Here is a 12,345-nt window from a genome sequence, read left to right on the forward strand (position 1 = left end):
CATCAACAAGGAAGTCTCATATATGGTTAACTGTAAACACTACCGGACAGGAAAAAAGTCAGTTCATATTGGTAGCTGATCGTCTCCTGCAATGGTATCCCTCAGTCTCGAGCCATTCTGTTGAAATCTACTCAGCCAATAGCACACAATTTTGTCACCATCAAATTACAGCTGTGTAGTGGCCCTAGCTGCTACCAGACACACCTTAAAACCTTTCGAAGCAGCAATATGGGCAGCGGTCCAGCCTTCTCTGTCAGCGTGGTTAACGAGGTCTGCAGGAACCACAGGCTTGGGTGTGCCTTCAGGACTCTCTTCTCCTTCATCCAAGCCAAAGACACCGGACTCGGGTTCTTCCTCATGCAAAGAGTTCCCGCTAGCTGGTGTTCTATGGTACATGAGAAGCTTGAGGCTGTCCACATTACCAGTGTCCACAGCTGCATGAACCGGTGTCCAGCCATCCTGAAGATAAAATGACCAGGAGGAAAGGGTTGATTACAACATTAATGTTGAGAACAGTGTTATTTAAAGTTCACCTCTAAACGTTCTTGGGCATGAACCACTGAGCTCGGAAAAGCAGGCATTCCAATCCTGAATATCACTGATGAGCTGAGTCAAGTTCTCTGACCTCTGCCAATTACCATATTTCCCATTGCTATGACTCATGTTTGCTGTTTTGTAGGAATTTCCACTCAACAGTCAACCACTTGGAGTTTAATTTAACAATACAAAAGAGAATGAACGTTAGCATACAGATTTTTCAAAATTTACATCCAATTACAGTATTACTAGTAATGTACTACATGAATGCTACTATAAGCTAGTTTTGGTTATAGGGCAGAGTCTTAACTGGTGATCTTAAAATTTTGTGCCGGTGATTCCCAAAGGAAAAAATTTAAATAATAGGGAAAAGGTAGACATACAGGAAAAGCAAGGCCAAATAACTTTGTGAGATGTCTGTGGGCCTCTATTGAGGGTTCTGTGTAAGCTTAGAAAATGTCCCAACTAAAATTATTAGGCCCATTCTCTAGAATATATTTCTGTGAGGCCTTCCTCATTCACTTTGCTGGCTGCTAGAGTAAACTCAGTGGTTCTCAGATGTGGTCACCAGGCCAGCAGCCGCAGCGTCACCTGGGAACTCGTTAGAAACAAAGGTCGTTGAGCCTCCACCCAGACCTACTGAATGAGAAACTCTGGAGGGAGACCCAGCAATCTGTGCTTTAACCAGCCTTCTGGGTGATTCGGACACAACCGAAGTCTGACAAGCACTTTTCCAGGGAAAATCTTGGTCCCATTTCCATCTCTCAAGGGTCTTCCTTCCACGCAGGCACCAGTCTTTGCTACATTTTTAAGACTTTCATAAAAGAACAGAATTATTTTGGTGATTTGTGATTTTGACTTGTTGCCCTTACCTTTATTTTCTTTTTGGCCTATTTTTTTCATGTGGTATTTCATATTGCTCTATTAAATATCTCTCAGTGAGCTAGAGAACACTTTTTTTTTTTTTAACAATAGGGTGGAGGATAAAGGAGAAAGACAGTAAGTGGTAACAATGTACACTTAGTGAGTTATCTGATTATTTGCTAAAGCCATCTCTTGAGAAGGATTTTTCTCTGGTTCTATACTTCATTCCAATGAAGTCAACTTGGCTAAGACAAGGCTGTGGCTGCGCGGTAAATGGAATACCTTATAGTCCTTGGGCGTACTCCAGCTAGTAAAGCATTTCATGGCTTACTCTTCGTTGGGCTGTGGATGCCCTTACTTGGGCAAGCCTTAATTTGGCACAGAGTGTAAGCGCTCCTGGCCTTCCCTAGTCAAATCTCTTAACTTGTTTCCTAATTCTTATGTTACAAAGACGATCTAATCATTTCTGAAAAACTTTCAATTTCCCATTCCCCCTTTGATTTCTTATTAAAAGACTTAAGAAATAATTATTCCCTTAAGTTTCTCTATCAATTATACTGTTTATCTCTGTACTTGGGAGACTCTCTACTCCTCATGATTTTGTTCAGTCCATCAACAGGTAGCTTGAGAGCATGGACTTCTGTGTTCTCTAACTTACAGGATGTGACTTAAATTTTTATTTTTATGCTGCACTACTTATTTTTTTTATTCAGTTTGGTTATGTAAAATTTACTCATTTTTCACATATAAGGTAGAATTTTATATTAAATATGTGTAATACCACAGATTTCTTAGATCAACTATATAAAATAATATGAATAAATGTACCACTGGGCTATTTTCTCAGGTTTTCAAAAAATGAGTAAAAAGCTTTTACTTTTTTTGTTTTTTTATTTAAAAAAAAAGCTCTAGCAATAGAACTCAATGGAAAATATTTATCCTGGCTTATACCCCTGGTTATAACATTAATTGTTGGTTCTCTTTTGGTAAATTATTTAGGAAAACTCAGGATCTGGTGCAGCCACTACGGTAAAAAGCATGGAGGTTCCTCAAAAAGTTAAAAATAGAACTAACTTATGACCCAGCAGTTACATTACTGGATATTTGCCCAAAGAATACAAAAACACTAATTCAAAGGGATACATGTACCCCTATGTTTGTAGCAGCATTATTCACAATAGCCAAGATATGGAAGCTGCCCAAGTATCCACTGATTGATGAATGGATAAAGAATAGGTGAGATATATATTATGTAGATGCATGTGTGTGTCAGAAATAATATATATTAATATATATATCTTATGGAATATTATTCAGCCATAAAAAAGAATGAAATCTTGCCATTTGCAACAACACAGATAGAGCTTGAGAGTATAATGCTTAGTGAGTCAGAGAGAGAGAAATTCCATATGATTTCACTCATATGTGGAATTGAAGAAACAGAACAAATAAGCAAAGGGTGAAAAAAAGAGAGAAAGACAGACAAATCAAGAAAGGATCTTAATAAAAGAGAACAAACTGCTGGTTACCAGCGGGGAAGTAGGGGAATGAGGGGGAGATGGGTTAAATAGTTAATGGTGATTAGGGAATGCACTTGTCACAAAAAACAAACAAAAGAAAACATAAAAACAACTAATCACCTAGGATCTAAGGGTGACCTGTAACGTAGATACTGTTCCTTCTTATCCTGGGAAATCTTAAGGATGTTTCCTATGACAGGAATGCACAGCACAGCCAATTTTCTATCAGAAGAAATCCAAAATTCAGATAACCTTTGGAAATTAAGTATCTACCCTCGTCTTCCATTAGGAATATATGATAGGGGTGGTGACTGTTACACAGTCCACATTCTGGGAAGCTGCAAAGACCAAAATAAAGTGATTCCTGAGCACAATGAAGAGCAGATCACGATGGAAGCTCCTCAACTCCTCCAGCGCAGAGAGGGTGCCACCAGAAAAATGCCTGTCGGTAAACACAGGGCTGATTCCTCAGTCTCGGCGGGCTGATGGAGATTTGGGAGGTTTCAAATGCACTTCTGTGTGGCTGAGCCAGAAGTGTTATCCAAGGACTCTTCCCACGCATCCAACTCTCAATGTCTTCAGTTTCTAAACTGCTGACCATCTGTGCACCTTGCATGGGAGACATCAGAACTGTGTGGGATGGAGTCAAGAGCGACCCGGGGCGCATAGCGGATTTCTGCAGATAGCGCTTCCTGAATGACCCTGACCTCTGTGAGGCGCTACACATCTCAGCAATAACAGACCATCAGTCACAGGAGTGAGGGCGAGCACAAACAACCCTCCTCTCTCAGGGCTGGCAACGGGCACTATCTTGTCACAAAACTCCCTTTTGTGTACGTGTTTACATGTGTTACAACAGAGTCCCGTGTTAACCGGGGATGGTGGTGACCATGGTGACAGCTAACATCTGTTCATTGCTTACAATTCCCAGGCTTACTATACCAAACTACCTTACGTAGATAACCTCATTTCACTTTAATTCCCCTAACAATGGCTACTGTTATTAGACTCATTCCATAGAGGGGTCAACCAGGGCACAGAGAAGTAAGACCACTTGCCTAAGCTCAAGCAACTTTGTGAAGGCATGGCTTGAGCCCCAAAGGCTTGATATATCAGAGCCTGATCTCGCAGCCATTATGCAATAATTTTGTATCATCATTACTGCCACTATGGCAGCAGGTGATACTTCTGCAGCTCTTTGTAAAATGTACATTTTGAAAACATATCCAGAATCGGACCGTTTCCCACCATTTCTACACCTCAACCTTGATACAAACCACCATTACTTCTTCCCTGACTTAAAACCACAGGTTCCTACACGCCTCCCTTGCAGCTTCTCTGCCCCACCTAAGGTGATTCTCAAACCTGCAGCCAAAGTGACTCTTTATCAAAGGGAGTCAGTTCATGCCCTTGTTCCCTTCAAAACTGTCCATCCAGAGGCCTTATTCCAAATGCTCACCATGGCCCGCAAGGCCTTTTGTGGCGAGCCACTGGCCACCTGGCCTAACCGAAGTGCCCTGCGGGTACCCCCACTGTCCCACCTCCAGCCTGGCACACTGCTCTCCAGGTCTCTCCATGGCCCACATTCTTGCTTCTTTCAGGTCTTGGCTCAACTGTCACACTTTCAGTAAGGACTTCTCCCACTCCTCTGAAGTCACCCACCACCCCAGGCACTCTGATCTTCTAAACACCCAGCACCTATCTATCTACTCACTTGTTGATTGTCACCCCTTCTGTCCCACGAGGATATAAGGCATAGGAGGGCAGGACTAGTTTATTTGCTGCTGTCCCTTCTGTCCCTAGGACAGCGGGTACTCAGGAAATCATTGTCGAATGATTAAAAACTTAGACTTCCATGATCTCCCCTGATCCTGAAAACAGCCAGGACACAGGTATTCATTTTCCCATTTTGCAGATGAATAATTTGAGGTTCAGAGGATAAAGGACTGGTTAGACGAATAGATAAGGCTTCTCATTAGCAGACACCCAAACACAAGTCAAAGGTCAGACACTGTCCATGTTTTATATCCAAAAAGCAAAGCAAAACAAAGCAACCTCTATCTTAATATATTTTGATTTTCTGGCTATAGAGTTGGCAGATAGGGTAAATTTTAAGACAAGCCCCCGCCCAAAATTGGTACTCACTCTGGTTTCCACACTTCGGTCAGTTCCGGCTTCCAGTAGGTATTTAATACACTCCTTATTTCCATTTTTACAGGCCAGGTATAGAGGTGTCTGTCCTTCATCAGCAGCATGATTAATGTTGGCATCATATGCAATTAATAATTCTACACACCTAAACATAAGATTATGATTAATCACAATAAAACCGGTTTGCGTTCTGAAGCACCTGACCCAGATACTATAATGCTAGAGGAGGTCTGTATCTTTCTACATCAATTGTTTTTACATATATCAATTACAGTAGGTCTTAAAATATGGATACCATTTTGTAGCAAGGATGGAAGATATATTTTCAATCACAAATTTAATTACTCCCATGAAAATTTAAAATGGCGGCACTGATCTGGTGCTAAAACTTGGTTTTGACACTTTTCTGTAGCCAACTTGTGAAAGTGGAGTCCTTGTAACATGTTTAATTGGGATGAATGGCTGAACTGTGGTTGACATATATACATTATTTGTGGTTCAAAATAGTTTAAACCTTGAGAAAAGTCATACTGCTGAGTCATTTTGAGACTTTCACTTGAGAAAATAATTATAAATAGCTCAGACAGCAGGGCACCATGTGCCTCCACTATAAAAGGCAGCAGGGAGGCAGAGCTAGGGGCTGCCTTGGGGAGAACAACAGAGGCTAGCCTGTCTCCTGAAGGGGGGCTAGTTACAAGGAAAAAGACAGCTAAGCAGAAACTCATTGCTCTGAGAATCAGGGAGGAAAGAAATGAGGTAAATTTGAGACGTTGTGACATTTGTGCCAAGTCTTTATGAAATTAGATAAGAATAAATGGAGAAAAGTGGACTAAAATCATAATCAAATGAAGAAGAAATTTACATCACCTCCTTTTTTTCAGATATATGCTTTCTCCCCCCACCCCCACCCTGGGGCTTTTCTTGAAAACAATTGGTTTATATATATTTTTAAAAATAAGTTATGTACTGACATGTGTTTATATCTCATACACATTTAAACTGATCAACCCCAGGGTTCTTCTTTTTGGCAAAGCTACTCATGCATGGATTCCTAGGACTCTTATACCTTCCAAGTAAGTGGCACTACAGACTATGGGGTGACAGTAAATGTAAAAGCACAGCTGAAGAAGAAATCCCTTCTGGAGGACTCAGGATACATGCACCAAGTAACAGCAAAACCAATATCTGCGGTTCTCAACAATAAGCTCATGAGGTATACATCAGACATGCAGAAAAAAGAATATATTCTAAAGATACATTCTGAATATTTAAAACTTACATTTATGATTAATAACCTTAATGTGAAACTTAGAACCCATATTATAGGAATTACGAAATACGTTAAAGGGTATTTCTATCAGTTTGAAACAGTCCACATTTATTGCTTCTCGGCCTTTTGGCTAAGATCAAGTGAAACAGTCCGCGTTCCCTACAGGATCTTTCAGAACAGGCAGAGGAAGCAGCTTAGTGACTTTCTATTTTATTAAATTGTAACTCTTAATTTTAAAAACCCATGTCTATGTTCAACAGACTTGGTAGGCTCCTGAAGAAATCACTGCTAAACTGACATATGTTTCAGTTGGTAGGTTCTTTTGGGTTTGTGCTCTAAGCACTTTCAGTATGAGATGTTTCTGCTTTAATTTTTTAAAAATGGTATGACAAGGTGAATATATTGGGATTTAATATTGAATAAAGTGCCACTAGGAAGTTAAAATTCTTGTAATTAATATAATTCTAGGATTTGGGATCCCTGGGTGGCGCAGTGGTTTAGCGCCTGCCTTTGGCCCAGGGCGCGATCCTGGAGACCCAGGATCAAATCCCACGTTGGGCTCCCGGTGCATGGAGCCTGCTTCTCCCTCTGCCTGTGTCTCTGCCTCTCTCTCACTGTGTGCCTATCATAAATAAATAAAAATTAAAAAAAAAAACAAAAAAAATAAAAACAATTATATTAAAAAAAAATTCTAGGATTTATTTTTAATGCCATCATAAGTAAAAAAGCTTTTGTGTGCGTGGGGGGAGGGCAGAAAACAGTGAATGACAGTCTCTAACAGTGGATGTGTCACCACATAGCTGTTGATAGACTATAAATTGATTATCTTTATCAGAAGCAAATTCATTCATGTGAGGTTGACACACGTTTCTCTTCTTTATTTCCCTCATATACAACTATTCACCCTTAAAGAAGAAGAGAGAATTTAGTATCCTACTTTGCATCTGAATCTTCAAATATATTTAGTGAATTTATTTGCCAATGGATTTTAAGCACTAGCGTTTACACATTCAGCCAGAACTGAAATATGTGTGCAAATTATAGAGAGACTCTTTTTATAGTGGGGGGAGAAAGAAGAATTCAGAGCATCACTTACTTGAAATGTCCCTGAGCAGCTGCAGCACACAAGGGTGTGAAGCCATTTTTATCAGCAGCATTGACTTGGGCTTCTGCATTCAGCAGCAATCTCACACAGTCTACGGATTTTAATAGAAAGCCATTTAAATTCCCCATTTGGAGTTACGGTGAGCCAAGTTCTAAACAAGCTCTATGTAAATGTTAAACCCAAAGGACCTCTCCCGTGCACAGTCCACCTGACAATTTTAGTATGGTCGATAGGAGACTCCACAGACTATTTTACAGAGAAAGGAGACTCTTTTCCTGAATATGTAAATGCTTCGGGAAGAGTTGCTAATGAGTGAAAGGATTATTAGGTGTCAGAAAACATTTCACCAGATTTTCCCATCACTCTATCCCAGGAAAATAATGTTATTGGATAGAGAACTAAATCTACTTATCAAATTGAAGTACCATTCTTTGTATTTAAAGAGTTTAATTCTCATTTTGAGATTTAAAACACTTAAAACACTTCCATGTAATGGTCATCACACACTTGATTCCATGGGTGAGGTGAAGCCATACAAAGTCACCTGACTCTGGCATAAATATCATCTAGGCCTTGTGTTCCGCATGGTATTCACTAGCTTTAATTTCTCCACATGAAGGAAAATTCCCACAGGACTTTTGAAGTAAAGAAGAATCCCAAAGTATTTTTAAAATCACGAGCTATCTTATCTTCTTAGCTCACTAGATCCTTCCATTTAGTCCACTTGAACACAGTGAAGCTCTGAAGCTTCTCTGAATTACCCTACAATCATGCAGCTTATGTGCACCATGCTATCTGATTTCGGATTTGCAGTCAAATCATCTTTTTCTGCACTACCATGTTTTAGTAAATCTGACCACAAGATTCGCATTTTAAGATAGAATAATTCTGACTTCATCAATATGTCGCTTATAGCTGTACAACTTCTCAGTTCTCTTAAAAAAAATCCAAATAACTATAAATTGTTCTGACGATAGAACCGTTTCAGACCCGTGACCTCTAACTGCTAGATCTTGCCCTCACCGTAGCATGTGTTGAACCCCTGTCACTTCGACTTTCATACACAGATATTGCTAATAGACAAATTAGAGCTATTTTGTCCTAACTCAAGTGATCACAGACAGAAGGCTTTATTCTAAAATGTGCTTAGTGCTAGACCTCCAATTTTAACATACACAATCTATTTCATCGTGCATAAGACTAAAAATACTTTTTGCTAGCTGCAATAAAATCTAACTTAAAAAAAGTTTGTTTGTTTGTTTGTTTGTTTGTTTATTTATTTATTTATTTATTTAAGAGAGAGAGCATGCATGGTGGAAGAGGAATAGAGGAAGGAGGAAAGAGAGAACCTGGAGCAGACTCCTCACTGAGTGCAGAGCCCAACACAGCTCGATCTCTCTACCCTGAGATCATGACCTGAGCCGAAATCAAGAGTCGGTTGCTCAAATGACTGAGCCCCCCGGGCGTCCCTAAAATCTCACATTTTTATGGAACTACAATTTCCAAATTTTTTCAATATTTGCAAAATCTTTAAATCACATAAGAAAAAATGTGTCCACTACTACCTGTAGAAGAAAATCAAAGCCAGAAGAACCTTTTGCTCCTAACAATGGTTACCAGTGCTTTTGGCTCTCCATCCTTTTGCAAGAGGGTGGTACAGTGAGGTAAGATCATGCCATCTTTACCTGTATGTCCATTCTTAGCAGCAGAATACAAGGCAGAATGGCCATCTTCACAGGAGTAATTAATGTCCAGTCCTTCTTCATTAAGCAGCATTGATAATAAAGTGACATTTCCCTGGGCAGCAGCTTGCTGAAGAAGGGTGGGCCTGCCAGCCAGGGGGGCAGGACCACCACTCATTAGCAAAGGGGTTAGGGAGGGTGACCAGCCTGTGGGTTAAAGTGACCCTAGTTAGAGTAGGAGCAAGGACAAGAGACAGATATTACCCACTTAATTCTGAATTATACACACACACACACACACACACACACAGATGTATGAATACATATCCTTAGAGAGGATTATGCAGTTTCTAACATTATCAATCTGTTAATATTTACTTAGCACAAATCTGTACTGTTATTCCAGTCTCATACCTGCTAATTAAATTAACATACACAGTGACATGATTTTTAGTTGTCAGTCTTACACAGATAAATGTTAAAGTGGTGGTTGGTTTTAGGAAACTAAGGTGGCTGTCTCATTTTAAGAGTTCAAATTTCATTGTAGGATTTCAAAACAATTTGAATTTTAAAATTATATACGGATTCCCTCAATTTCAGTATCAATCTGAAAAAAGTGAACTGACATCTCTAGGTATAGGATGGAAAGAATTGTAAGAAATGGAGATTTTCTCCTTTTTCAACAATGTTTCCAAAGGCATGTAACTAAAAATTTTACACAATTAGGATGGGCCAAATATTGCCAAGAAATCTATTTATATTCCTTGAATTCCCTTAGTTGGGGATAAAAATAACGGAGGGGGCCAAGTGCTATTCAGTATCAAGAGCTAACAGAAGCGCAACGTATATAATTGAGTCTAGAATACTGTATTCCAGCCCAAATATGCAATATGCGATTCTGCAGACTTTATCATCTGGCCATCTTTATAACTTGTGTACCAGAAACTTTTAACCAGCCAACGAAACAGGACACTCTACCATATAGTTTTAACAAGAATCATAAGAGTTATCATAGTTAGATATTTCTCTCATCAGTATTTAGCAGCTTTAGAAGAGAATCTGTTAAGTGTGTGAAGTCGGCTGCATATAGCATGGAAAATTTTCTGAATTCTTCCTTGGTCAAAAGGCTGTAAAAACAGTAAAGTAAAAAAATGTTTATTTAATGTGTCATATAGGTATTTTATGTGTTTTAGATACAATTAACTTTCAAAAGAAGTCATTTTACTTTCTTCCTTAGGAAGCCCCAAATACCTCAGGGTAATGTCAGCCTATATAGAGGGGCCCATGTGCACACAGCCACTCCTCAGGGAAAACGCTCTACATAAATCCAGTAACATTCTCTGTGAGGAGGGCACAATAGATGGATCTTTTCTTAGGTTTCCTCCACCTTGGTATTAGGATAATATTTTAGGTATATGGGTATTACATTAATAAGTAATAAATTTGCATAACTGAGATTTAAGTTATTTTAATCAATATTGAAATCAAAGGATTTCCTGGTATTTTAAAAATTCTTTGCGAAAAAAGTTTATACAAATAAAACTCGACTGTCCATTAGAAGCTGGATATTACATCTTCATAATTAATTATTTGGGTCCATGAATAATTTATTGTTTTTAACCCTGTTAGACTGCAGTGACATATAAAATTCAAATGCTCATTAAATATTCATCTAAACTTTATGATATCTTTCCATCGATATTCACTAGCTCTTCTTACAAAAGTAGTATTTTTACTTCATACTTACAAGAAGGCTCCTCTCTGGTACATTTTACCTTTTGTATTTTCTTAAAAACAAACAAAAAAACAAGCCCACAAAAATTAAATCAGTACTTATTAGAAATGGATGATAAACAGAGAAATTATAAACACCAAGGTATGAGAGCTTGACTGCAAAGCAAACACAAAGGTAACATGAAGGCATTGCACGGTGGTCCTCCGTGGAACAGAAGGGAGTGTGGCTCACAACGCAGTGAGTCCTCTCCTTGAGCTCCAGAGGCGGTCTCTCCCCACCCCTCCCTCCTCCCCTCCCTCCTCCCCCCCCTTCCTCTCTCTCTCTCTGTCCTCTCACTGTCCTTCCCTCTACCCCCACCTCCTCTAGCTCATCCAAAGAGTCCTGGTTATTGACAGCCTCTAAAGAACATCAACAGGTATAAATAAATCAAATGGTTTGCTCTTCTTTTGGGCTTTGTTTTCATTCTTCCTTTTTCAATGCGCTTCTAGGCTTTGGGGGACAATTTAAATACAGATACATTTTTAACTGCCTTCTATGGAAACTTGGGATACAGCATCCTGGGAAACCCTCTTTTTAATGCTAAGCTATCTGAAAGAGAAAATATTCATTCAAAAATTTTCTCAATCTTTCCACCACTCAAGACTCTGTTTCCTGTCATACAAAACAACAGAGGACTATAGATGAATTTTTTAAAAAAAACTCTCTAAGAGACGGGCAACAGATTTTTGAAATCTTTGACAAAAGAACAATGCTTTATAAATACCCATATTCTTAAAGTTTAAATACATTTTTTTATCCCCATATCGTTTCCAATTGCTTGAGCTATTTTAATAAAATAAAGACTTTATGGTTCATTTGAAAATTCCCAAAAATGATGAAAATGGTGATATTTATTGACGGGTTAGGTGATGCTAGAACAGGCCTGCGTCATACAGCTACTTTAATGATGTTAGAAAAAGGTCACTCGGCTTTGTGGTGTCATGTGCAAACATTAGTAAAGGTGAGCATCTTGCAGAACATGCGCTGGGCGAGTAAGGAAACAGGCAGGACATGCAATGCAAGAGGGAAGAAAAGTTGAGAACAGCTTCTGGCATCAGCTTCAGAGTGTGGAGAAGGTTAATGTCATAGCTCAGGTCAATCTCATTTTCAGATTTCAACTTTAAGCCAATCATACATGGAGGATAATTTTTTTAAAAATATGTTTTAAGGCAAAAAATATCTGAATCAAATTAAATAAGATGTACGAACCCACCCGTTGCACCTCCCCCCCAAAAAATTCCCCAAACGAAACAAACCAGAAACAAATTTCCAAGGGTATGAAAACTCAGTTGCCTGGGGTGATTTCTGGTTTAGGCTTCTGTTCATCTAACAGTTAAAATGTGTTCACTGGACAAGTTCGGGGGAACAAAAAAAACAAAAAAAATTCTAATTCATTTAGAATTTAAGATGCTATTTAAAATGTAACATTTGGCCATCCCAAC

General features: G+C 39.0%; 2 protein-coding genes across 4 annotated transcripts in view; both read right to left on the reverse strand.

Annotated features, from left to right (window-relative positions):
* The window catches only part of CTTNBP2 (cortactin binding protein 2), a 71,011-nt gene that overhangs the window by 55,178 nt on the left and 3,488 nt on the right, over positions 1-12,345 (reverse strand). The window contains exons 2-6 of one of the 3 annotated variants that reach the window (XM_049093850.1): positions 10,877-10,916; positions 9,133-9,336; positions 7,439-7,538; positions 5,067-5,217; positions 205-459 (exon numbers count right to left, since the gene is read on the reverse strand). In XM_049093850.1, the coding sequence (XP_048949807.1) occupies positions 205-459; positions 5,067-5,217; positions 7,439-7,538; positions 9,133-9,307 (681 nt within the window). In that variant the 5' untranslated portion in view covers positions 9,308-9,336; positions 10,877-10,916. Of the gene's footprint in view, positions 1-204; positions 460-5,066; positions 5,218-7,438; positions 7,539-9,132; positions 9,337-10,107; positions 10,248-10,876; positions 10,917-12,345 lie in introns of those variants that run through there. The other 2 variants (XM_035698313.2, XM_025464765.3) reach the window with 2 other exon arrangements.
* The window catches only part of LOC112670850 (cortactin-binding protein 2-like), a 78,442-nt gene continuing 76,236 nt past the window's right edge, over positions 10,140-12,345 (reverse strand). Inside the window, exon 5 of the mRNA XM_049093440.1 lies at positions 10,140-10,256. Coding sequence (XP_048949397.1) covers positions 10,249-10,256 — 8 coding nt within the window. The 3' untranslated portion in view covers positions 10,140-10,248. The remainder of the gene's footprint in view (positions 10,257-12,345) is intronic.

This window comes from Canis lupus, chromosome 14 (genome assembly GCF_003254725.2).
Source record: "Canis lupus dingo isolate Sandy chromosome 14, ASM325472v2, whole genome shotgun sequence".
Taxonomy (NCBI): Eukaryota; Metazoa; Chordata; class Mammalia; order Carnivora; family Canidae; genus Canis; species Canis lupus.